At 39.5% G+C, this 27010-nt stretch overlaps 1 protein-coding gene across 2 annotated transcripts; it reads right to left on the reverse strand.

Annotated features, from left to right (window-relative positions):
- Positions 1 to 529: 529 nt before the first annotated feature.
- Positions 530 to 26769, reverse strand: LOC141905872 (uncharacterized). 2 transcript variants are annotated; one of them, XM_074794949.1, is made up of 9 exons: positions 26655 to 26769; positions 6281 to 6437; positions 5040 to 5171; positions 4748 to 4954; positions 4467 to 4627; positions 3863 to 4019; positions 3514 to 3639; positions 2592 to 2672; positions 530 to 2101 (listed from the first exon to the last, which is right to left on the reverse strand). In XM_074794949.1, the coding sequence occupies exons 1-9, from the start codon at positions 26657 to 26659 to the stop codon at positions 1913 to 1915; spliced, it is 1215 nt and encodes a 404-aa protein (XP_074651050.1). In that variant the 5' UTR covers positions 26660 to 26769; the 3' UTR covers positions 530 to 1912. The 2 variants fall into 2 exon arrangements, with proteins under 2 accessions (XP_074651050.1, XP_074651049.1); XM_074794948.1 differs by lacking the exon at positions 26655 to 26769 and adding an exon at positions 11884 to 12200.
- Between the last annotated feature and the right edge of the window lie 241 nt (positions 26770 to 27010).

Here is a 27010-nt window from a genome sequence, read left to right on the forward strand (position 1 = left end):
AGGATGAAAACACCGAAGCTACTGTAGCTTTAATCAGTCGGGGAAGGACTGGATTGTTGATTATTTCTATGCCTGAGATTTTCTAAATGTCTGAAAACAGAGACCCAGTGTTTTTATTTTGAAATTGGATGATTTTCCCAAGTATTTGGGGACCCAGTTCCACAGTTGTGAGTTAAGATTCCACTCAAATGTTAACTTAAGATTTTAATAAAAATAGTTTTAACTCTCGTCTTTGGAACTGAATCCAGAATATCCGCGGATCAAATTAATTGACTGTCCCTATAGGACACGGTTCTGAATCATTGAAAATTAACTTACCTTAACTCAAGAATTAACTCTAATTCATAACTGAGGAAATGGATTCAGAGCAGATCCGCAGATCAAAGAGCTAAAGCTGTTCGAAAGTGTGGAATTGGATTGTTTTAAACTTACTGATTTGTAATGATCATTATGTTGATGACTCGCCCACAGGATGACTTTAACCACTGTAAATCGAATTGCCAATTAAAACAGGTTAGAAAATTGTAAATTTGAAATACAGTTGGTTAGTTTATTATTAGATAAATACATGATATGCATAGTATACAATCGCAGGCAGAAAAAGGAGTCAATAGATTATAATACAACAGATAAAAACAAATGTACAACATTATTCTATCAGAATTCTTCAACTTATCAACCTCAAATTCAATATATATCACTAAATATCTTGCTATCAAAAACCTGTCTATTCGAAATGTCTCTAGTCTTCATCAACTATCAATAAGATTTTCAGCATGAAGTGCTGCCATCTGTAATTTCTAGAGGAAACTATTCCGTGTAAGACGCTCGGCTAACTGTGAATTCCTTCAGCGAAATAGAATTAACGAAAAGATGACAAGGATGAAGTCCGATTAGACTTCCGGTCCTTGTAAAAACCTACACTCTCGCAGGGCAATCATTGATTTGTGAAGGAAATTCAAACCCTGCATTTTACAAGGTCATTAGCCGAGCGTTCCTGATGTAAACAGGGGCAGGTACTGACAAAATCATGAGAAATGTTGCTCCCTAGTGGCCGTATTGAATTCAATAAACGATCATAAACAAAAACCCAAAATAATTTTCTAAACATTGAAGCTGGCGCAACTGTCACCGGAAGATATAACTTATAAACCATAGCGAAAAGCTTGACGTGGAAAATACTAAAATATGATACTGGGTTTGAGTATAGATATGTAGCAATAAAACATTAATCACACATCTATACAGTAATACATGTAATACAATAACAGTGTAATACACAGCGTATTACAGCGTGAAACATTTTACAAGAGTTGGATGGAAATGTTTTCTTTTAAAAATGACACGTACACAATATTTATACAACTATTTATACAATAATCTGAGGCGACACAAATTACTTTCAATGTTTCATTAATTTCTAGTTATTTCAAGTTGTGTTATACTCAATACTGGAGGAACTACAGTTATCTAAATTTCTTCATCTAATACACGACTGAGACTGCTGCTGCTGCTGCAGCTGCTTACAAAAAAGCACCATTTTCAGTATATTGAAACAGCTTATTAAAGGTATACAATTTTTTCGAATGGATATTATACACATTCTCTACTTAATCTGTTGTTAAAATTATGTATCAGTTAAAATCAATTTAGAATTTTAGCCGAAATAGGAAAATTTCATACCGGATACAACGAACTAACGAACATTCAGTTATCAATTATAGCGAACAGATTTCCTCGTTGTCGTATTCAAGTTTTTAATGATACGATAAAACATCGAAAAACTCTTGAGATTCATGATTTTGTTTGTTTCTAGAATTGATGAATACACAGATAGATTAAACTGAAGTGTTCTATTTAAACGATGATGATTTCGTCAAACAGTCGAGCTGAATGATGATAGGTTTAAACATCAGGATTGTTGAAGCGTCGATGATATTTGATCGTGGAATTCGTAAAGTTCCGTTAATTTATTTCCGACTTGTTGTTGAAGCTGAAGTAATTCCTGTCGTTCTCGCGACTTCGAAGATCTCTGAGATTCTAATTCCGATTTAGTTTTCGTCACCGTCGATTTCAATGATTCTCTCTCTTGTTCTAAAGCCTAAAATTTAATCAAAAACCGACATCAGTTTTAAATTCTAAACCGATTCGATTAGATGAGGGACCATTCTGCTATCTCAGCCGACAAGTACAATGACTTTCTACTGTATTTTGTCTCGGATTTCACAAGACCAGTAATTTACTCAGCAAGGCATTGAATTCAGGGGATGTCTTAGCGTAAGAGCATTTTAAACCTCGATGTGCTCTGTGGCTTGTGGTGTATGCCGTTACGAGTGGAGAGGGTTAATTAATCCATTAACAAACCTCCCTCTAGTCTCTCTTTCTCAATAAGCTGCTCATTTAAAAATACTTTTCCCATTAATGAAAGATTAATCCTTATTAAAGGAAATCTATATTCAATTACTGCACATTCGATATTAATCATTGAATGTTTGCCTGCGTTGCACATAAATGTGAGGGATAAAGGAAACCCTCACTAAAACCATGGAGTAATTATTTGTCATCCTCTGTCAGATTGTTGTGTAATGTACCTGAATTCGATCCAATAACTTTTTATTCTGACTTTCATATGGTAATAATTCATCGACTTTAGTCTTGAGATTTTTCACTTCCTGAAATGAAGAAATCATTCAATGTTTTAGTTTAATGTGAAATGACACTGTAATCTTTAAAAATCCCGGGATCCAGGTCAACAGGTCTGGGTTGAATTCGTCTTTAAACATTGAAAATGTACAAATCTTAAGACTCTTAACTCACAACTGAGTAACTGGGTCCAGCTCATACATCTTAGTAAAACCCTGGCTCACTCTCTAGATCTCAATAAAACCCCAAGATCTCTAGATCTCAGTAAACCCCCCCCCCCCCACTCTAGATCTCAGTAAATCCACAGATCTCTAAATCTTAGTAAAACCACTAATGAAGTTAGTCTGTGACACTTGCTCTCAATAGTGTCGCGCTGTAGACAGTTATTAATAGTTCAGTTCAAATATCCCACATCAATTAACAATTTCATGTCAAATATAAATCACAAAATTGCGAACATTACGCAATAGTTTAATAGTTTATGCGAGATAAAGCGATTTGAAGATCAGAGATAAAATCAATTTATGGTAAATGGAAGTTTAAATGTTGAAATGAGTCACGTAAAAAATAAATCTACTTTTAGAAAAACTCATTTAAACCCCTGCAACAAGACAAATAGCTGCGTCTGTAGTTCTCAGTGGGATTACGAGTGATGCTTTACTATCAGTGCTTAGTGACAAGCGGATTCGAGTCCTGCTGTCTGTTTACATTGTGCAAGCTATACTTCAAAGGGTGTGGTCCTATGGTGAGGTTGAACGGACGATTCAATAGGGCTAGAGTCTTGGGAAACCAAGATTCAAATGATGTAAACCATGACAAACTTGATAATTTTGAAATTGAGTGGGTCTAATTTTCTGTTTATTCACTTACAATCTCTTTATCTTTAGTTTCTAGATTCACAGCTGTTAGACGATCGGTCAGATCTGCTACTGTACTCTGTAATTGATGGTTTCTAACCTCCTCAGCATTAGCCTGTCCTTGTTCTAAATCAGCTACCTATAAATCAACAAACAAACATAACTTTACTTCATACATTCATGATAAACATAAATCTATCTCGCCGAAACCGAAGTACAATAGGCTGCAGTTTAGTTTCTTATAATCAGATATTAGTTTAAGTCCACTCAGATGACTAACTGCAGTACAAAGTTGAAATGATTTACGATTTATTCTTGAACAATTGAACTGAATAAAATAAAACAGTAAATCAACTACGTACCTTGCGTCTTAATCGCGCGCATTCATCTTTATAAGACGCCAGCTGTTTCTTCCATTCTTCCACGTTTGAATTGCTCTCCTGTAAAGCCGTAGTTAATCGTGCGTTGTTGTTTTTCAGGGTTTGAAGTTCTATTTCCCATTTCTTCGCGTTCATTGAGCTATTGAAAAAAATACAACCACATCAGTAAAACATTGGTAGGTACCGGGTCAGTACCGACATATCAGCGGGTCAGTACCGACATCAGTCAGTTCCAGGTCAGTACCGACATCGGTCAGTACCCGGTCAGTACCGTCATCAGTCAGTACCGGGTCAGTACCGACAGATCAGTGGGTCAGTACCGTCATCGGTAAGTACCCGGTCAGTACCGTCATCGGTCAGTACCCGGTCAGTACCGTCATCAGTCAGTACCGGGTCAGTACCGACAGATCAGTGGGTCAGTACCGACATCAGTCAGTTCCGGGTCAGTACTGACATCGGTCAGTACCGGGTCAGTACCAACAGATCACTGGGTCAGTACTGACATCAGTCAGTTCCGGGTCAGTACCGTCATCGGTCAGTACCCGGTCAGTACCGACACATCAGTGGGTCAGTGTGTAATACAAACCTCTGAGCTAGAGCCAGTTTCAGCCGATCATTTTCGTATTTTAATTGCCCGTCTGATGTATTTTCTGGAAGACCTGGTTTGTTACCCTTGTTTTTACGATCAGTCATCGAAGGTGAATTCTCTTTCAAGTTTTCTTCCAACTCTTTAACTACAGCATCGTTCTTTCAGATATAAACAGAACAGAAATCAGTGATTACGCGAAACACCACTACACTGCATGCCACTGTGGAACGATATTATTAGCAGGTTAACGGTTTCTTTTTCCTGATTCAGACACTTACCTCGACCATGTATTTATTTGGTTTAATATCAACAGGTTTTTCAGGTTTTTCTGGTTTTTCAGGTTTCTCTGGTTTCTCTGATGAACCGTCTTTAGAACCATCCGTGATATTACTGGAAATACTGCTGTTTTCGCTGCTTCCGTTCGTTGTTTCCTGCACTTTCTGTCGACGAGTTAATTCTTTAACTTCTTTGAATTTATCGATGAACTGAAAAAACAACGAAGATGGATGAAAACTAAAAATCGAGGTCGCCTCAGAGGAATAACGACGCGTGGGTTGTTTGTCTTCTTACCTTGGTTAAATCCTGTTCTGAAGAGAATCCGAGACCGTAGACGGTGTTCGCACGAGAATCAGACCATTGACCAAACTTCTGAGATGTTTTTGTAAATGTCATGTTTGGTGTAATAGTACTGTTTATAACCGCCTATAAATAGATATATTCATATTTCAGATAGAGAGATAAAGGATTCCTTTTACAAAACTGACCATGACATTTAGAGATACTGGATCCAGTTCCACAGTTCCCAGTTCAGATTTGAGTTAAAACATTGAAGATGAACTCATTTTAACTCTAACTCACAACTGTGGAACCGGGTTCTGATATTTCGTAACATATTTCAAGAATTGTTGGTGATATTCTTAAGAATATACAGCGATATTTCGACAATGTTTTGAGTTGTAGATATTTGATATTGTTGGCAATATTTTGAGATATAGATGATGAAAGCTATGATCAATATTTTGAGATATGGATGATGAAAGCTATGATCAATATTTTGAGATATAGATGATGAAAGCTATGATCAATATTTTGAGATATAGATGATGAAAGCTATGATCAATATTTTGAGATATAGATGATGAAAGCTATGATCAATATTTTGAGATATATATGATGAAAGCTATGGTCAATATTTTGAGATATAGATGATGAAAGCTATGATCAATATTTTGAGATATAGATGATGAAAGCTATGATCGATATTTTGAGATATATATGATGAAAGCTATGGTCAATATTTTGAGATATAGATGATGAAAGCTATGATCAATATTTTGAGATATAGATGATGAAAGCTATGATCAATATTTTGAGATATATATGATGAAAGCTATGGTCAATATTTTGAGATATAGATGATGAAAGCTATGATCAATATTTTGAGATATAGATGATGAAAGCTATGATCGATATTTTGAGATATAGATGATGAAAGCTATGATCAATATTTTGAGATATAGATGATGAAAGCTATGATCAATATTTTGAGATATAGATGATGAAAGCTATGATCAATATTTTGAGATATAGATGATGAAAGCTATGATCAATATTTTGAGATATAGATGATGAAAGATATGATCAATATTTTGAGATATAGATGATGAAGGATATGATAAATATTTTGAGATATAGATGATGAAAGCTATGATCAATATTTTGAGATATAGATGATGAAAGCTATGATCAATATTTTGAGATATAGATGATGAAAGCTATGATCAATATTTTGAGATATAGATGATGATTACCTTCGCTCCCTCGACACTAATAATTCTATATGTATTACGACTGTTATCGAAGTAGTAACTGACGTTAATCGCCTGCCCGCTCGCCGGTAGCCATTTTTTCTTAGTTTCCGGATCTATTTGAAACACGTGAGCTTTAGTCGTATAAATCGGCTGCTCCCTGAAAAACACAACATTGAAATACGTGTAAAATATACAATCAAATAGAAAAAAAAAACAATCTGAAATGTTTCCTTCAGTGCTGTAGATTATTGTAGTTTCATTGATGAAAAACTCAGTCCGTATTGTTACGTTGATATAAAAAAATCCATATAAAAAGAAGTAAAAATAAAATTTGTTTACAACTGTTTTAACGCTGTATATTATTACCCCTAGTTTGTATCACATATTACTTAATCAGTCTCCAAGTTTTGGATTGTATAAATATACCTTATAATTTTCCTATAAAGATAGTATTCCTGAAGTGACTATTAGAATAAAGTCAAAACGTTGAATAAAGTATCAGTTTTTGTGGAAATACTTCACACTCTTTTTATCTATTCTAAATGTAGGATTTTTATACAATGACTAAAGGATGTCGTCGGATAGATGTGTTCAACAGACGCTCGAGATCCCCTCGAACATTGCCAAAAACTAATAACGCGACAAAATCATCGACTGCAGCTCTTCTCGCAGCCATAGCAACCAACAATGAGCGATATCTCGATATTAAATTAAAGAAAAAAATATCATCTCATAAAACTGACAAATGCCAGACGGACGTTATGAGAAAATATGTGGCTTCGTGTTTGAAATGAGTTTCCCGGAGGGCGAGCAATATGGAGCACTTCAATGATTGAACTACCAGTAGTTTATACATCCATAGGACAACGACCAAACTTCATAAATTACCGGGAATTCAACCACCAGCACACAGGTGCAATCATCAACTATAATATCTTATCTACGACCATAATCAATCAGTCAAATAGCTGCCAGTGACTAATAAACGCAGTAGTTCTATCTCAAGAGGTGGGCACAATCATCATAAAACAGTCAGAAAGCTTATACAAATACAGCTAGAGACGTCCATCAAAATAAATCATACTTATGAGACTAATAGACGCACCACACACACCACGCTCACCACACGCACCACACTCCAACATAGCAGTTATAATCATACTGCATATGACAGGATATAATCTTTACTGACCATAAAATATTATTATATGAAAGCCGATTTTTCTTTTACTAAGTGCGATAAAAACTTACATTTCTTCACGATGAGAGTGATTTCACAGTAATCACGCGAAGGGGCTGAAAGCTCACAGTAATCACGCGAAGGGGCTGAAAGCTCACAGTAATCACACACGAGTCTCACAGATATACAGTAATCAGAGCCTCGCAGTTCACGACGATGAAAAGAGCGACAAAAAACTGAATCCGATGAAAGTGTCCCCGCAGTGACAGTGAGATACACGTACAGCTCCTCTCTCCTGTCTCCACTGGTATGTGTATATATGATGGCTATTCACGGATGTGTTTATAGTGATTAGTTTCAGCTATAAAACTCCCAGGTTAGTTATCAATCAAACCTCAATGAGTTCCTCCCTCCTGGCACGGAATCAGTCCATCTATCATTATAATTAACCTGCCGTGCTGCCAAATATAGATAATCCTGTTGACAATCCTAGTCCTGACAACCCTACTGTAAGTCCTGACAATCCTACTGTAAGTCCTGACAATCCTACTGTGAGTCCTGACAATCCTACAGTGAGTCCTGACAATCCTTCAGTGAGTCCTGACAATCCTACTGTGAGTCCTGAAAATCCTAAAGTGAGTCCTGACAATCCTCTGTGAGTCCTGACAATCCTAAAGCGAGTCCTGACAATCCTACTGTGAGTCCTGACAATCCTACTGTGAGTCCTGACAATCCTACTGTGAGTCCTGACAATCCTACTGTGAGTCCTGACAATCCTACTGCGAGTCCTGACAATCCAAAACTGTTACAGTGAGTTCTTCATTGCATTCTGTAAATGCCATAGTGTTTGATATATAAGTTGATAAGTTTCCCAATTCAATCCTCCCAGATGTGGAGAGAAATCAATAAGCTACACGATTTGTTGATTTCATCAATCCACTCTGACTGATCATCAATTCACCGATACACCGATACAGATACCAACGATACACCGATACTGAACAATACACAATTAGTAAAGTGTTGTAGATTCCTATGGAAGAGCTGATGACAGATGAGCTGCCACTCTCGTCATCACAGACCTCCCTCACTATAATTTCCGACGATAGGAAGCTAACCGGAGATTGAAATATTGCTTGTCAGGAATTCAGCTAGTAGTTACTATAAGGCAGCTAAACTCTGCAGCTATCCCGAGATAGTTGACACACCGACTGTGTGAACAATGTTATTGGAATGTGTCACTGGTGAGAAAATGCAGCTGTTTGATAGAAACAAAACTTACCGATCATATTCCGATCAATACAATGTACCTGACTGTCAAAAGAGTATACCCATCTGTCAATAGTATGTACCTGAATGTCATAACATGTATGTGACTGTCAATAGCATGTACCTGTCATAACTTCTGACTGTCATAATATGTATGTGACTGTCAATAAATGGCGTGTAGTCGTTGTGTAGCTGAAGTAATCTATCATCATCATCATCATCTGTGCTGAGATCTGACGACTGATTCCCAAATGTGAATCACTAATTCGCAAATAGAACCATCTTTTTTATAGCAATTATTCATCACAGAAACTAAAAGCGATGGAAATAGAAATAGACGATACACAGAACAATTTATATCCAAACCTATCCCGGACCCCGAACGACTGATGTAGTCTTTTTTTGTAATAGTCGCCTCAGAGAATTTCTCTCGGAAATAACGGTGATTCGGTTCGACGGTTAGGAGTACCTTTCATCAAACACTCATTCTGGTCATAAGCAAAGCAATTATACGCCGATACTCAAAGCACCGTCCACAGGGAACATCATTGATGTAGATGTTGTATTTTTAGCGCAAAAGAAAAACCGTTTTTATGGATACATAATTTTTTTCGGTTCTTATGAAAGCAACGTCTTATAAAAAAAATTCTAGGCATTTCTGCATTATTGGTGAAAAAGCCTGAGAAATAGCCTCCCTATCTGACATATGGGGCACTGGCTCCTGGTTCGCACATCTGGAACATTGCCGCCTTTTTTGCTCCTGAGAGAAAAATATTTTAACTGAAATATCATCAACTATATTAGTTCCCAATAAGAACTGCACTTGTTGATGATATTCCTAACGCCTACAGCATGTGCACTACGATCAAGTCTCAGCCTGAAATCTCATAATTTCAGAAACAGGAACGAGTGACAGCCTGCAGACGGATGGACAGTGATTAATCAGCAGCGGGCTATCACTGATACATCACGGTATAACCAGCCGGTAAATCATTACCGCTACATCGCAGTATAACCATACCGGTAATAAGGGATGACAAGCAATTTGACGATGCGTCCCGAACTCTCTCTGATCATCAGCAGGTATAATTAACGAGCCAGAAGATTATATATACTTTGATTGATCGGCTTCAGCGCATTCTATGCATTAACCTTTTAAAATAGAACTATATATTTCCTGTGATTGAAGCTATAAACTGACAGAGCGCAGTGCGGGTTGGGTTTACCAGGCATCAGTCCAGAATAAGAGTTAGTATTAATAATCGAAAACCCTAACTTGCTTGAGGTGAGTTACTTTACACTAGCTAGACTAGGGTCAGTTAATAGAGTAAGGAATAAATTTGGATTTTATTAGATTTGATAAGCCGGAATGAGACTTCGTAACTTGCCTCGCGTCAATTGATGCCAGTCAAATCAATCACATGTTTTAAACGCTGAAACTGAGGGGGGGGGGGGGTTTAGGGGTTAATTCAAACCAGTTTTGGTGATTGAGATTTGAATGAATCAGATGATTAAACACCGTCACTGACACTGAGATGCTGATCATGTTTTTATTTTAAAAAAAATAAAAATTCAGCTAAATTGAATTTTATAATCATCAATCATAAAGAGATAAGAAAACTGTCAGAATTGCGATCTCTCTCACTCCTGGTGCATTCATCTTTGTCTTCTCCGCAGAAATTATATTTTCGAGTCATGTTTTGTTTCCGGTTACATGTTTCCATGGTGATAGCATCCTCTCTCCTCCCTCCTCACACGTCGGGGAATGGAAGGTGATGGTTTTACTCTGAGAATAAACACAATAGTAAAATAAACGGTTCACTGACTCTCATCTCATCTACCGGTTATTTTAAGAGGATTAGGGAAGGTTTGCAGCTCTTCTCATTAATGCAAATATTTGCAATAGGGTAGACCGAGAGTTGACACCACACATGAATAGCCAGTAAGTTATTACTATTATTAGAGTCTATGAATTTTTGCTATCACCCTTTGGTCGCAATCGCTCCCTAGAGATCCGATACTGTGATGCAATTCACAGAAAAATGATGAAACGAATAAAACAGAATTAATCAATCTATGTTTCAGTATTGACAGCACGTCTCTCAGTTAGTCCTCACAGTTTGTGTAATCAAAAGTTTATAGCTGAACAATCGATTTTTGCCTTTATGTTCATTAATTTGCGACTAAAAGCAGCTGCTCTGATCTCCTAGTACTGTCGAGTATTAGATGAGAAAAAAGTTTTCTCAATGAAAAGATCAATACATGTCTGTAGCAGACTGCAGCAGTCTACATCAGTCTATAGCAGCCTGCATCAGTCTGCAGCAGCCTGCAGCAGTCTACATCAGTCTGTAGCAGTCTACATCAGCCCGCAGCAGTCTGCATCAGCCTGCAACAGTCTACATCAGCCTGCAACAGTCTACATCAGCCTGTAGCAGTCTACATCAGTCTGTAGCAGTCTACATCAGTCTATAGCAGCCTGCAGCAGTCTACATCAGTCTGTAGCAGTCTACATCAGCCCGCTGCAGTCTGCATCAGCCTGCAACAGTCTACATCAGTCTGTAGCAGTCTACATCAGCCCGCAGCAGTCTGCATCAGCCTGCAACAGTCTACATCAGTCTGTAGCAGTCTACATCAGCCCGCAGCAGTCTGCATCAGCCTGCAACAGTCTACATCAGTCTGTAGCAGTCTTACAGTAGTCTACAGCAATCTAATCAGATAATATCAGTCTGATCTACACAATAGAGCATTAAAAAGTGAAATTAGATACAGTTTTAATTGGAAATTGAGTAGATCTCATCATCCATTAGTTCACATTGTGTACCATGTGAGCTGTTGCTGCTGCTGCTGCTGCTGATGATGATGCCATTACTGAACTACATCTAATGGATGATTGAACAAGAGAAACCGGAGAGTGAGGGAAGAGGGAAACAGAATGCACCATGGGTGTCATGCGTAAGAGTTATTTCGCTTTAAAAATTAGTCCTGAAAACTTTTCTAGTAAACAGAGAATCGTGAGACAAAAACACGGGGACAGCCTACCGTCAAGGGACAGCCTACCGTCAAGGTTCTGATGTTGACCAAATATAAATACTGACAACGCGACAGAACCCGAATACATCAATCACAGCGCTCCGGTGAAGGAAACTTTACTCACTTGTTTACAGTGTTGATGGTCATTTTCATGAATTTCAGCATTCTGCGAGTTTTGGACGGAATTTTACTAACAAAACGTATAATCCTCGGATGCATGTATGAATAGAGAGAGTCTCAGTGATTTCTGACAGTGCGTATGTGACCTGTTATTATTTTATATCCCGCGCCCAAACACGACTCTCTCTCTCTCTCTCTTGTACTGTCAGTGTTTTATATAGTAGTAACGAGCAAGGCACATGTGTGTCTCCAGTATTCATTCAATAAGTGTATGAACCATCGATGACACATTGACTACAACTAGAGTTTCACAAGCACGACTCCACCCATGATTATATCAGAGCTGTGCAGTATGAGTCATCAACCAGACACGGGGAAACAATATCTACACCTGTTACCAGTAGCATTAAACATCATATTACAATACGTAGTAATTGACTAACTGTTCATGTTTATTGTTAGCAATGTTTGTAAACATTACTTATTGCTCATACAGTAATTAAACCAATCAAAGGGCTAACTGTGGAGATGGAAGGGTGGATTCATGACTAATCTTATAGAAGGTGGATTTGTGGAGCCTGGTTTGGATTTATATGACTAGTTTTTGAGAGGGTGGATTGTCTGAAAGAGGAATTAGGGTTGGATAGATATGACTGTTACGATGACTCAACAGACTGATAACGAGTGAAGCAGGTAAAACCTGCAGGTAGAACACACTACTCAATAATCAAGGTCGATAATTCCGCGATAACGAAATATTCAAATTTATGTAGATTTGGTTTTTACAATGACGTTTCCGCTGAAAACTTGTTTCTTAACGCACTGAGATCATTGAGGTTAGATCCAGGGCGAGATCAGGGTTAGATCACGACGAGATCAGGGTGGCCAATAATCAAATGTTGATCAAACACTCCTAGGCAATTAAACCTTCAGAATATACATTATTAACATTAGACTAGATATTTTACATTATTAACTAGATTAATGGGAATTAAGAAAATGAATGCACAGTTTAGATATTATATATTTTTAGATCAATGATTTTGACAAATTAGTTTGTTGTAATTTTAAAAACATTGAATCAATAGTTTCGTTGAAAAGAATTAGATTAGAATTATGTTTTTGTTGTTATAATTTTAAATATGAATAAGTAAATATTTCCTTCTGGTATTTTAACCTCTGGCATTATTACCCTCTGTACTGGTTGTAACAGAATACAATATAAAAATCACACATGATTTTCTTGTAATATAATATAGCTATGGGAAACATTTCTGACTGATTTGTCTTTTGAATTGTGGTTTTCTATCATATACATACAAGGTGGCCAATGGGGCCAGAGAGAGGATCATATAAATAATCAGCAAAGTGAATGTGATATGATTCATTATTACTGTAAGTCAGAGATTACGGCCTGGAGAGTTGAGTCAAGCCTTATCCACTCATAGTCACAGATAAGTGTCAAGGTGTTAACCATTTCGGTTTCAGTGATGCAGGCTGTGAACGTTCACCAGTACTACAGTTTGTATAACATCCAGTTAAACCTCACTGATTTATCACATGATTTTCCATGTGAAAATAGTACGTTGTATTTCATTGATTTGAGTGTCAGTCAGAGACATTGCCAAGAGCGGGTTTCACTAAAGCTCGGATCGATTTCGATCTCGACTCTCGGTGACATCGAGTCTCGCTCGAGTCAATAACGTTATAAAAACTGTGTGAACTGTGATCTCTGACTGAAAAAACACTGTGTTATCACTGACTAAAAAACACACTGTGTGATCACTGACTGAAAAAACACTGTGTGGTCATTGACTGAAAAAACACTGTGTGATCACTGACTAAAAAAACACTGTGTGACCACTGACTGAAAAAACACAGTGTGATCACTGACTGAAAAAACACAGTGTGATCACTGACTGAAAAAACACTGTGTGACCACTGACTAAAAAACACACCGTGTGACCGCTGACTAAAAAACACACTGTGTGATCACTGACTGAAAAAACACTGTGTGATCACTGACTGAAAAATACTACGATCACTGACTGAAAAAAAATACAGTGTGATCACTGACCAAAAAAACACTGTGTGATCACTGACTGAAAAAACACTATGTGATCACTGAATTAAAAAACTGTATGATCACTGACTGGAAAAACACTGTGTGATCATGGGCTGAAAAACACTGTGTGATCACGACAAAACTATGAGTGTCTAACAGCAGCAGCAGTTGTTACTCTGTTTCTATTTAGCACATCTATTAGAGATTCTGTGCGTATGGCTTTTCTTCTGTCATTAGATTTTGTCAGGTTTCCTGCATCAAAGATAAAACCGTAGAAATGAGACCGCAATTTGTGAGCGCAAACTACGTTATAAATACTCATTAGCCATAAACACCTTCAATCTAAATACTGCAAATAGTCACAGTTTAACATGACAGTAATACTGATATCTACAGGACAAATACTGGATAACACGTCTGAGATAACTAGCTGAAACACTAATGAGAGTGAGGGAGAGAGGAGAGCACTTCATTCTAGATGCACAGGGGGGAGGGGGCCTGAAACTAGCCCCAGGCCTGACTGACAGAGCTAGTGCCCCCGGGACCAAGCCCCGCGCCTGACTGACAGAGTAACCCCTGAACTGAGCCCCACGCCTGACCGACAGTGCCCCCTGGATCGAGTCCAGTGCCTGACTGACGGAGTACCCCCTGAACTGAGCCCCACGCCTGACCGACAGTGCCCCCTGGATCGAGTCCAGTGCCTGACTGACGGAGTACCCCCTGAACTGAGCCCCACGCCTGACCGACAGTGCCCTCTGGATCGAGTCCAGTGCCTGACCGACAGTGCCTTCTGAACTGAGCCCCACGCCTGACCGACAGTGCCCTCTGGATCGAGTCCAGTGCCTGACCGACAGTGCCTTCTGTACTGAGCCCCACGCCTGACTGACAGTGCCCCCTGGCAGTGCCTGGCTGACAATGCCTCCTGAACTGAGCCCAGTTCCAGGCTGAAGGTGCCTGGATCTAGTGCTGTGTCATGTCAGAAAATAAAATACAGATATTATAAAAACATTCAATAAAAAGTAAATGATATATAAACAGATACTCACACAATGACTTTACGTTTGACTCTACACGAGATTGGTGAAGTCATAGTTGATTGAGTCCCGGTTCAGAAGTCACATTTCATGAATACAATGTTAGATAGAGAACACGGTAACAGTAAACTAATGGTAGATATATATAGTCTTCCCAGTGGTCAATTGAAGCCCAGTAAATATCCACAAGTATTTCCTACTGCCTCGAGAAACCGCGATATAATATTCCTATTCCATTATTGATAAATAAGCCAAAAGAAGTGCAGCGACTAACGTGAGCAGAATTCACTGATCTTCCTTCCGGCATTCCTTCAATACAATAATCATTCTTTTTACACTAATACGATCATCTTAGATCTGAACGATTTGACACTTCGGCTCATTTCAACAGCTCTGAAATGAGCGTCGGTGTAGTTACAGTAATCGCGAGTAGTTTCCAGCAGTGTTTAGACAGACTATTAGCCGATACCGGCCGCGAGTGTAGAATTAGTTAATTACTGATTCCACGTTGATTAAGGCGCACGCGTGTTTTACGCCGTTATTAGGAAGACAATTTCGCGCTTAAATCGAAAAGACAAAAAGACACGATCGCCACCGACGCCCAACTCGTCACGAATATACAATGAATTCGAAGATCCAATATCCATGGCAACTGCAATTTCCGTAGGTGGTTTTCGGATTCATAAATGAATGAATGAAGTTCAACTAGTATCCCCCCTACACCTATACCCCCCTAATGAGTATCCCCCCTACACCTATACCCCCCTAATGAATATCCCCCCTAATGAGTATCCCCCCTAACGAGTATCCCCCATAACGTGTCTCCCCCTCTGGAAATCAACGACGGAGCCTTCAAACACTTTTCAACTATTTACGCAAAAATTCCAGTTCGTAAATTAATGCAGAACAGCACGCAATTCTCTCCTCGTTACTGTAACGAGAGATTAGTAAATACTGTTAGTAATATTAGTAACTGTAACCAGAGATCCGTATATACTGGTAATAATTATTAGTTACTGTAATCCTCATCACTGTAAACCAATAAAACACAAGTTATACGTAGCACTATTGATTAATGATAGATCTCTCCTCTCTCTCCTCTCTCTCCTCTCTCTCCCTGAAAACCACAAATGCAGATTTTCTTTTCATGTTGTCTTCATCGTCGATATCAGAACCATGAAGTCAAAAATAATGAATAGCCTCGCGTTATTATTATTATATCCACTGGTGATGTGAGGAGAATAAAAGCACCAGCAGCGCTGACTGAATGGCTGACTGACTGAGATCATCACAGGGAGTAAAACTCATACAGCCTGCCCGTGTACCCATATGGCTGCCTGTCAGCCTGCCTGTGAAACTGCCTACCCATCAGCCTGCCGGTGAGCCAGTCTGTAAGCCTGCCTACCCGTCAGCCTGCCGGTGAGCCAGTCTGTAAGCCTGCCTACCGGTCAGCCTGCTGGTGAGCTAGTCTGTGAGCCTGCCTACCGGTCAGCCTGCTGGTGAGCTAGTCTGTAAGCCTGCCTACCCGTCAGCCTGCTGGTGAGCTAGTCTGTGAGCCTGCCTACCCGTCAGCCTGCCGGTGAGCTAGTCTGTGAGCCTGCCTACCCGTCAGCCTGCTGGTGAGCTAGTCTGTGAGCCTGCCTACTCATCAGCCTGCCAGTGAGCCAGTCTGTGAGCCTGCCTACCCGTCAGCCTGCTGGTGAGCTAGTCTGTGAGCCTGCCTACCCGTCAGCCTGCTGGTGAGCTAGTCTGTGAGCCTGCCTACTCATCAGCCTGCCAGTGAGCCAGTCTGAGCCTGCCTACCCGTCAGCCTGCTGGTGAGCTAGTCTGTGAGCCTGCCTACTTATCAGCCTGCCAGTGAGCCAGTCTGTGAGCCTGCCTACCCGTCAGCCTGCTGGTGAGCCAGTCTGTGAGCCTGCCTACTTATCAGCCTGCCCGTGAGCCAGTCTGTGAGCCTGCCTACCCGTCAGCCTGCCAGTGGTATGCACAGATACCATCTTTAAGGAAGAGGAAAGCTACAAGCAGTAATAGGCGCCGGTATATCGATCCTCTATCTACCCTCATTCCAACTCGGGAAATCTATACCCAGTGGTAATTACATGAAAAATAGCATCGTTTAATAAATGAGCAGTTACCACTGCAGAATCAACCACAGAGCTCATAAAGTCATCTCAAAAGTCATCTCAAGAGTCATCTCAGAGTCATCTCAAGAGTCATCTCAAGAGTCATCTCAAGAGTCATCTCAAGCAGTCACCTCAAAGTCATCTCAAGCAGTCATCCCCATAAACATCAGTTTGATTGATAAAGTTCAGACAGGTTTGTGTGATATGTTTGCACTTAATCAACTACAGCAATGAAATGACTTTCTGTGTACAGAACATTTTCTCAATAACCACAATTAGTCTCAGTATTTACTGCTCGTTTTGTAGAAAGACTCTTCAAAATGTTGTCTATAATTACGCAAATTATACAAGTTAGTGAGTGTATATGTAGTGAATGAAGCTCATTAAAGATAAGTGTCAGAATCAGCCCGGAGATACCTACTACAGAATCAGCCCGGAGATACCGACTACAGAATCAGCCCGGAGATACCGACTACAGAATCAGCCCGGAGATACCGACTACAGAATCAGCCCGGAGATACCGACTACAGAATCAGCCCGGAGATAGCGACTACAGAATCAGCCCGGAGATAGCGACTACAGAATCAGCCCGGAGATACCTACTACAGAATCAGCCCGGAGATACCTACTACAGAATCAGCCCGGAGATACCGACTACAGAATCAGCCCGGAGATACCGACTACAGAATCAGCCCGGAGACACCGACTACAGAATCAGCTCAGAGATACCGACTACAGAATCAGCCCGCAGATACCGACTACAGAATCAGCCCGGAGATAGCGACTACAGAATCAGCCCGGAGATACCTACTACAGAATCAGACCGGAGATACCGACTACAGAATCAGCCCGGAGATACCGACTACAGAATCAGCCCGGAGACACCGACTACAGAATCAGCCCGGAGATACCGACTACAGAATCAGCCCGGAGATACCGACTACAGAATCAGCCCGGAGACACCGACTACAGAATCAGCCCGGAGATAGCGACTACAGAATCAGCCCGGAGATACCGACTACAGAATCAGCCCGGAGATACCGACTACAGAATCAGCCAGGAGATACCGACTACAGAATCAGCCCGGAGATAGCGACTACAGAATCAGCCCGGAGATAGCGACTACAGAATCAGCCCGGAGATACCGACTACAGAATCAGCCCGGAGATACCGACTACAGAATCAGCCCGGAGATACCGACAACACAGACAATAATGGCTCTGTCCACAGACAGATGCATTTGATCATTAATTCGATATGCTTCACTGCAATAAACACTATATAATGACAAATTGACATTATCCACTTTCCCCATGTGACCAACATCAACATCAATTAAACAGGTAAATCAGACCGGGGAAAGATGCCAGTATCACAATCAAACACGGGGAGAGGGGAGAAGGGAGGGGGAGAGAGGGGAGGGGGAGAGAGGGAGGGCGAAATGTGAAAGCAATATTCTCAAAATGCTCAGATTTCAGAAAGGCTACATTACCATTGATTGTCGAGTGTAACACACTATAGTTCGGAGTCATCTCTAAATCACTGCTGTATAAAACAGTTTATCAATGTAAACAATGATTAACATTCACATAGAATGAACTCGCTTAATTTGCATCATTTGGGACCAAAAAATATTATCCACTTTTAGGGAAATCCCGATTAAAACGAATTTTCTTGTGTATTGATGAAAATATGGACAGCAAATGTTGTCCGGATAAGATCAAATCCGGATTAAGGGAGTTTGACTGTGAGTTGATTTTTGAACAGGGGTGGCTGAAGGCCGGACGTGAAATTGACAGGGGCGCCTTTTAAAACCTCTCGTGTAGAACTCTGTGAATAGAGAGTGATATTTTACCGCTCGAGTCCAGAACTGACAATGAAACTATTCTTCATCAACGTAAACCAGAGTGGAATAAAACGGCGTTTATTTTCTGGATTGTTCTGTAACCATCACTCAGCCCCACACCGAGATTGATGACTAAAATAACAACAGAGATAAGAGTAACACAAGCAACACTTCAACAGCGGCAGCGGTGGCACTCGCCATAAATTACTCAATTCACATGAATATTATGAAAGATGTATTTGACATTTTAGCAAATCCTTCATCTTATTGCAGAGTGGTTATTGGTAAGTGGTATATAAAGTATAGCCAGCCAAATGAACGTCTAGATTTAATATCGATCAATGCTGCATGCTGCTGCATGCTGCTGCTGCTGCTGTTTCTTCTCTCATCAATTTTTAATTTTCTCATTTTCTATCTATCGTCTTCTTACAGAACTATTCCAAATTCAGAAAGTGAAGTCTCCGCAGTAAACCAACCTCGCCTCATTCCCGTACATAACCAACTCAACACTTTATGACTAAATCATTTTTCTGACTACATCTCTTTGACCTGGGGCTTAATCTAAGTGTTTTCTATGGCACCCATCTTCCGATAATTGTAGTTAGTATTCAGAGAGGGCAGCACCATACTGTCTGTGAACATATGGAAGTGCATGGTCGCTCGACCTGTTGCATATGACAGGAAAGGGTTAATTCTGAACTCACCAGTCTCAGTTTGGCCGCAATAGTAAAGGTCTATTGCATCGGTCAGCTTCGGTAGAAAAGATGAATGCAATATCTGCGACGAGGGCCGAGACTATAGATCAACTCCAGTGTGTCCCAGTACGACATTAAATAGATGGCTATCTATCAGCCCGGTCTGTGAGTTGTCAATATTGCTGTGTTTTATGATAGTCCAGAGAGAGGGGGACGAGGAGAGATGATGACAGTAATAATGTCCTGTATTCTCATAAATCACATCAATTTAATCCATGCTTCACATTTCAACGACGACATCTAAACAGTGAATCAATCAGCAACTGATAACATTCAATATTCCGTTTCATGAGAACAAACAAACATTAGAAAACCTGAATAAACTAAATGCCGCAACAGTCCATTTCTAAATGGATTCAAAACTTGTTATATCGAATATTCAGTCGATGCTCGGGATTTTGAGGTCGCGCAAAACCTAAATGAGGTATATAATACTTGAGGTAAAAACTGGAAAATATCGCAGAAAAACAAGTTGCATCGTTTAATAAATGAACTATAATAAGAAGTACGATTATAGAACGTGAGTTGATGGTGTTTCATTTACTGACGGCAAAACCACCAAAAAACATCATCCGTCGTAACAATGAACGCTGTTACTTAGCAACGTAACATCAAAAATAATCAAATTGAAGCTCGAACAAAGAAACCATTCAGATCACTAGGAATCCTATCATCTAAAACCCTGAGGGGGGCAAACTCAATAGATGCTGATGATGATGATGATCAAAGTCATTTTTACATCAAACAGATCGATCAACGCCAAATCTATTATGTAAATATGTGAATATAACTTTTAGTGATTTATGATGAAAACAAAAATAAAAGTTAGTGCCAGCAGCGAGAGACAGAGTGCTCAGATACATTCAACCCAATTCATTTGAATCGTCAATAATTAAAGCCATTCTGAAGTTTATTTTCATTTTTGTGGTTTAAATCGTTCAATTTTCTACAGTTTTCTAAAAGTTTTGTCACTGAAAACTGTCAAATATAGAATCATTAATTGCAACACATTCTGCAGACTGTGGTTTAAAAATGTCAGTAATTAGTCACTATGCAACATTACTTCATGTTATACATCATCGTGACAATATAGCTGCTGCTGCTGCTGCTGCTGCTGTTGCTGCTGCTGCTGCTGCTGCAGCACGCCCTATTGATTGATCAATACACTAAATTGAACACAGATAATTCGACGGGGTAATTATTGACACCCAGAATTCCCTGTCCCTCTCCCTCAGACAGATTCAGGATTTCGAGAGGGGTAAAACTCAACAGGGGTTTGGAGAAAATTTCGTCATCCTAAGATGTAAGTTGAGCTATAATTGTGACCACCTCGCATATTGCACAAGCTGTTACCACCGGACAAGTGGACTGCAGTTTGATTTCTCGGGTTCGATCCCCGTTGAGCGCGTGTAATTTCACTGTCACTTCTCTTAATCCACTACTGATCCTCTACGACCTCAATAATCCTCTAATGATCCTCCACAACCTGGATAATCCTCTACTGATCCTCTACAACCTGGATAATCCTCAACCAACCAGAGAGAGAGAGAGAGAGAGGTTCAACAGTATAAACTAACAAACGATTAGAGATTCTCGTGAACCTGCGTCACTGAGATAACAATAAACTGATCGGCTCAAAACTCATTTCAACAACTGCATGTGAAAGAAATGATATTTATAGTCAACTGAACAGGAGTGTGAGGAAATGAGATTACCGCACAACGCGAAATAAATCTGATTTCTCAAACGGAGGTCTGCAATGATTTCATTAGAGATATAAGAGATGTTAGCCTCTTATATCTCAAATACATTTATATAAATTGATTTATTATATACTTGTAGATTAGATACAACAGACAAAATTGAGGCCAAACTCTCTGAGATACCTGAGGATACCGGATATTGAGACCAGACACTCAGAGATACCTGAGGATACTAGATAGAAACTGAGACTAGACACTCAGAGATACCTGAGGATACCGGATATTGAGACCAGACACTCAGAGATACCTGAGGATACTAGATAGAAATTGAGACCCGACTCTCATGACAAAGATCGCATGCAATCGCATGACAAAGATGGTTCCTCGATTAATTGAATAACCTGAAACTCTTCCGCGCTGCGAAAATCTCATTTCTAAAATTGAATCGACTTCAACCATGAAATAGAGATCGATGTTAGAGGGATTTAACTGTCAGTTCACTTCCTTATTGAATTACAGAGAAGAGGGAGAGAGAGAGAGGGAGGGGGGAGAGAGAGGGGGAGGGAGGGGGAGAGAGAGAGGGGGGAGGAGAGAGAGAGAGAGAGAGAGAGAGAGAGAGAGAGAGAGAGAGAGAGAGAGAGAGAGAGAGAGAGAGAGAGAGAGAGAGAGAGAGAGGGAGGGAGGGAGGTAGAGAGGGAGGGAGAGAGAGAGGGAGAGAGAGAGAGAGAGAGGGAGGGAGGGAGGGAGGGAGGGAGGTACGTAGAGAGGGAGGGAGGGAGCGTGCGCTACAGGATGACTCTCAAAAATACAATGGAAAAATACATGCGCAAGCTAGATCAATTTACGCTCCATAGGTTTCATCCTCAGAACAGCAAACACCGCCGCAAGCCCCTTCCTCTGAGGGCGACAGCGTAAACCACAGATGAACCACAGTTAAAAATTATGAAATAAATCCATGAAAATCTAGGCATCAGCAGCAGCAGCAGCAACAGCAACAGCAGCAGCAACAGCAGCAACAGCAGCACTCCCAGATATAAAAAGAAAAATACAACTACATGACGTGAACAAGTGAATTGGCAACAAAATTCCATTACCGGAAAATCTTCAATAAACCGGAGACCAAACTTAAAACCAATATTATACATTAGAATTTCCTGTGGACAAAGATTTCAATCGATGATTGATGAAAATAGAAAAACACTTTGAATATACGTGAGGGGATCATCAATAACCGGGATGGGGGGAGGGGGTGGTAGGCGACCCGGTGGTCAGAGACACAGTAATTCGATTAGATCAGAACACAGACGTGAACAAGCTGCCAAGTGTTTTTTCCCGTAAAGAAAGATATCTGTTAATCGCATCAAAACACGTTTGACATTTCGGGGAACACGGACAAGATGTGACTGGCATGAACAAGAGGCTTACTGTCATTACAAATACCAGCATGATTCTCATCAGGAGGGAGGACATGGATCGGGGGGGGGATGGTAGGAGGGGGGGGAATTAAACAACCATCACCACACAGTGATTCTGTGTACAGCAGTTTCCCATCCCATTACTGTAATGGACATGTTTGTTACAACGAAATTATCCCAGGCCAGCAATAAGTGCAAATGAATCTCGTCTTATTTGGTATGCTGCTGATTTGGTGGACCTCGCCTTAATTTGGGAAAATTTGGAGATACGAATGCAAGAAATTTAAGAAACAGACAATCGCAGTAGAAAGTAGAAGAATTAGTCGGCGTTTAAACTCAAAACTGAATAATGAAAACATCAACTATCGTAATGATATCAGACACCATGAATATCATCGTAGTTTTAGTGCATTTCATTTCACTTTACAAAGAACTGCAAAACAGACTTCAAAACACGTCACTAACTACAACTCGTCCAATGTTTCAACACAAAATCAACGACAAAATACAGAAATATTTCAATCTCAGATCAAAATGATATAGGCCTAACTTTCAATGAGGTCCACAAGTCTACACTACAACATCGAAACAATATTAAACATACCTTTTTATCGGTTCTCCAATCTGGAGTTTAAACCAATGTAACCAAATAATATCTTGTATATCTGTGTATTTCATCATCATAGCCATAACCTGAGTTAGGTCATTATACTATAAACCCCCGCCCCCCTGCAATCAACTTCCAGAAACAGCAACAAACTTCAAACAGATCATCCATAAAATATCAATTTAGAGAGAGAGAGAGAGTGAGAGAGAGCGCTCTTACTGACTGAAGTGTGTCAACAATAAACAAGCATTGCTACAAAAACAGAGAGAGAGAGAGAGAGAGACAGGACACAGCAAGGAGCTCCTCGGTGAGCTGATCAACCAAACATATCTCAAAAACAATCTCTTATAGCAATTATATCATATTTCTTACAAGATGGAAGAAAAACCTGATAGATCATCCCTCGCTGTTAGAAACATCTTAATCAATTCACATCGACACAATCGCCTGAAGCTTACTACAACATGTTCTCATGCATCTTTCATTGTTTCATTTTGCTTTGATTGATTAAACATCTGCAATTTGTCGAATACTTCAAATATCACATTTTAAGGTGCTAAATGAAACTTTGCCTTATCACACACCAAACTTCCTCAGTCTGATATCTCTAATTTCAGCGGTTATTACCAAAAATGAGAGCAATTTAACATCAAAAGTATTAAGTTTCATAGAAAACGAACTAAGAATAATTGTGATTTTGAGACAGGGTGACTATTCCCTGATATGTTGTTTTTCTGGACTCGATCTGCTAAAGAGATCAGATCAATTAACACCTAGTCAAATACATCAGACAAATAAACGGAAACCGTTAGATTTCCCTGATTTTTAGCTTTTTTTAAACAAAAATCCCAGACTATTCCTTGACCTTTTTAAAGAAAAGAAAATTTCCTGACTATTCCCTGATTCCCCGATGAGAGAATCTTGATGTTTGTGGGTATCGGTCAATTAAACCTATGTGGAGGTGATTGTCGAGGTGGTAGATTCAATGAATAATACTGAAAGTACTAAAAAGTTTTACTCTGCTGTGTTGAAGGGATGAAGAGGGTTTGGTTTATATGAAGTGCTGTTGAAACGTTTTTCACATAAAACCAGATAAAACTGCACTGACAAATTACTCCACAGTGTTTACTACACAGAGTCTGATAATGCATGTGGAGTCTCAGTGAGTGAGGGCTATCACATACCAATAAAAATCATTACTCTAAACAGATTCACAAAAATACAACGCAGTAGCATTAACAGATTGTAAGTCAACAATAACTTAATTAGGAAAATAAGCACAAGAAGAGACTCCTCTCACAATAACTTTCATGATTTGTATCACGACTGAAAGACTTTAATAATGTGCTGATGGCTCATTAAACAAGGATGATTCTTTCATGTTGGTAATCATGTTTATTTGGGGTATGCCAATATCAGATTAATGAAAAAATGTCATTAAATACTAAATTGCTGCTTGAGTCGCTACTGGTCAATTATTAATAATTACATGAGAAACTAATGAAATGTTGCTTGCTCAACATGATCTACAATTATATATCTAATCATCATCCGGGCTACATGACAAACCAGAGACAGACCACAGACGAGACAGAGACAAACCAGAGACAAACCACCAGAGATAAGACTATGATATGAAGCTTGAATTGTGATGTATCTCTTTCTGCTCAGTGCAACCGTTCCAAAATAGGAAATATTTCTGAATACATTCAAGAAAACAGTTGAATTGCAGTTTTCTATATTATTCAACCCTGAGCTGTTTGTTGATGTGAAACTAATACCTAACTCGGGTTGCGCTAAAATCCGATCAGATCATCAGTGATAAGAAACATTCATGTCACATCACGAGGCCGAGTCGTTTGTCAGATCTTAGCTCTACATCAGGTCACCTGAGATCCAAGATTCGGAACTGAATACTGATGTATCCTGTTCATTGGCTTCGACCTTACAATCAGTCGTAAGTACACTCAGGTCACATAACATTCGATCTGATCATTGTAGCAGGGTCCCATCTAAGGAATGAAAGCCACTTGCCCAGGGGGGGCAAGCATATCTGAAATTTCACTCGCCCCCTCCAAAAGCTACTTGCCCTACACAGGCAGTCCGATTGGTGGCACTATCATCCGTTGTATCCAGTGGGGAAAAATTTTATGCCATAAAATTGCACTAGCCCGGGGGACAAGTGATAATGATAACCTACTTGCCCTGATGAGAATATACTTGTCCCGGGCAATCGGACAAGTGCTTAGATCGCACCCTGTCGTAGTAAGATATAGAACATTACCGATCAGCTTACAACTGGTTTAAATACCATTCTCATGATGTCGCAAAAATTCCCCGACTGAAAAATCGGCTGATTGACTACCGATTTCAGATCTAATGTGACCTGAGTCAGGCTGTAGCAGACTGAACTTTCACATCATAGGTTCAGATTCAGGGGCAGGAACAACAATCAAATATTCCTCTGAACTGAGTGTTTTTCTGGAGGTGTCGCTTGTAGTACATTCAGCCTGCTGATTACCGATCTGATTCTATATTTTATGTTAAACTGAAAAGTTAAATAAATCAAACACAAATGAAATGAAACGCAAAGATTAAAGGGTTATAGAAACAAGAGTCGTTCATTAGAGACTTTAATCAAGTATGAACTGAAGTTCATTCAATTGAACATTTAACGTCAAATTGAACGTTATGCACGGTGCGCCACTTGGCTCGTTTTAATGAATCTGTCAAAACAATTTCTCAACACGTTTATCCCTCCACAGATGAGGCCACCAGATGGCGTAGCTACTTACTTAGCAGTTTAAGCCAAGACAGAAAAAACTAGTTCATTTATTGAATAGGCCTAAGCTTATAGTTTTCACCCTTAAAATCAAAAACAGTCAAGAAAGAGGCTTCTCAATAATCAAAGCCACATCATGTCCTGAAAATCTAGCCCTAAAATCGGATCGAGAAGGTAGCCTGTAGCCCCCCCCCCCCTTAACGGAGCCACATAGCGGCCAAGCGGGAGGGTGACCTGTAACTTTTACACTCATCCTCGGTGCTCATTTGGGAAAGACACCTCAGTGAATCCTTCAGCCCTGAAACTGTCAAACAGTGGTCGAGACAAGAAGAAAGATGCATCGATTTCATCAATAAATTTCCAACTGTGAAAAAAGCTCTTCAGTTTCAATTTCAACGCAATAAATCAGTTTTAATTATTCAAATTCATAAAATCATCAACTCACCCCATTATCTCCACTGTTATAGATGCGTCAATAAACACAATATCCACGAATATCTCACTGTTTTATCTGGTTTTCGCAAATTATTTTAAAATTTTGATTGATTTTGATTTGCGCACTGGATTATTCAAAGTATACTCAAGTTTCACCATTTCATGCTGATGTTGCATGCCGATTTAAACTCAAATTAAAATTTACTTTATTGAACATAATTATTTTACGATGCATATCATCGGGTTAATAGATGAATTTAGATACAGATCGAGACACAGATATGTTAGTTAATTCCATAGTCTCATTCCATAAGACACTTCCATATATTCATTGGCATTGGAAATTATTGGAACAATTTGATAAGT

The sequence above is a fragment of the Tubulanus polymorphus genome, chromosome 5 (assembly GCF_964204645.1).
Source record: "Tubulanus polymorphus chromosome 5, tnTubPoly1.2, whole genome shotgun sequence".
In the NCBI taxonomy this organism is placed as follows: Eukaryota; Metazoa; Nemertea; class Palaeonemertea; order Tubulaniformes; family Tubulanidae; genus Tubulanus; species Tubulanus polymorphus.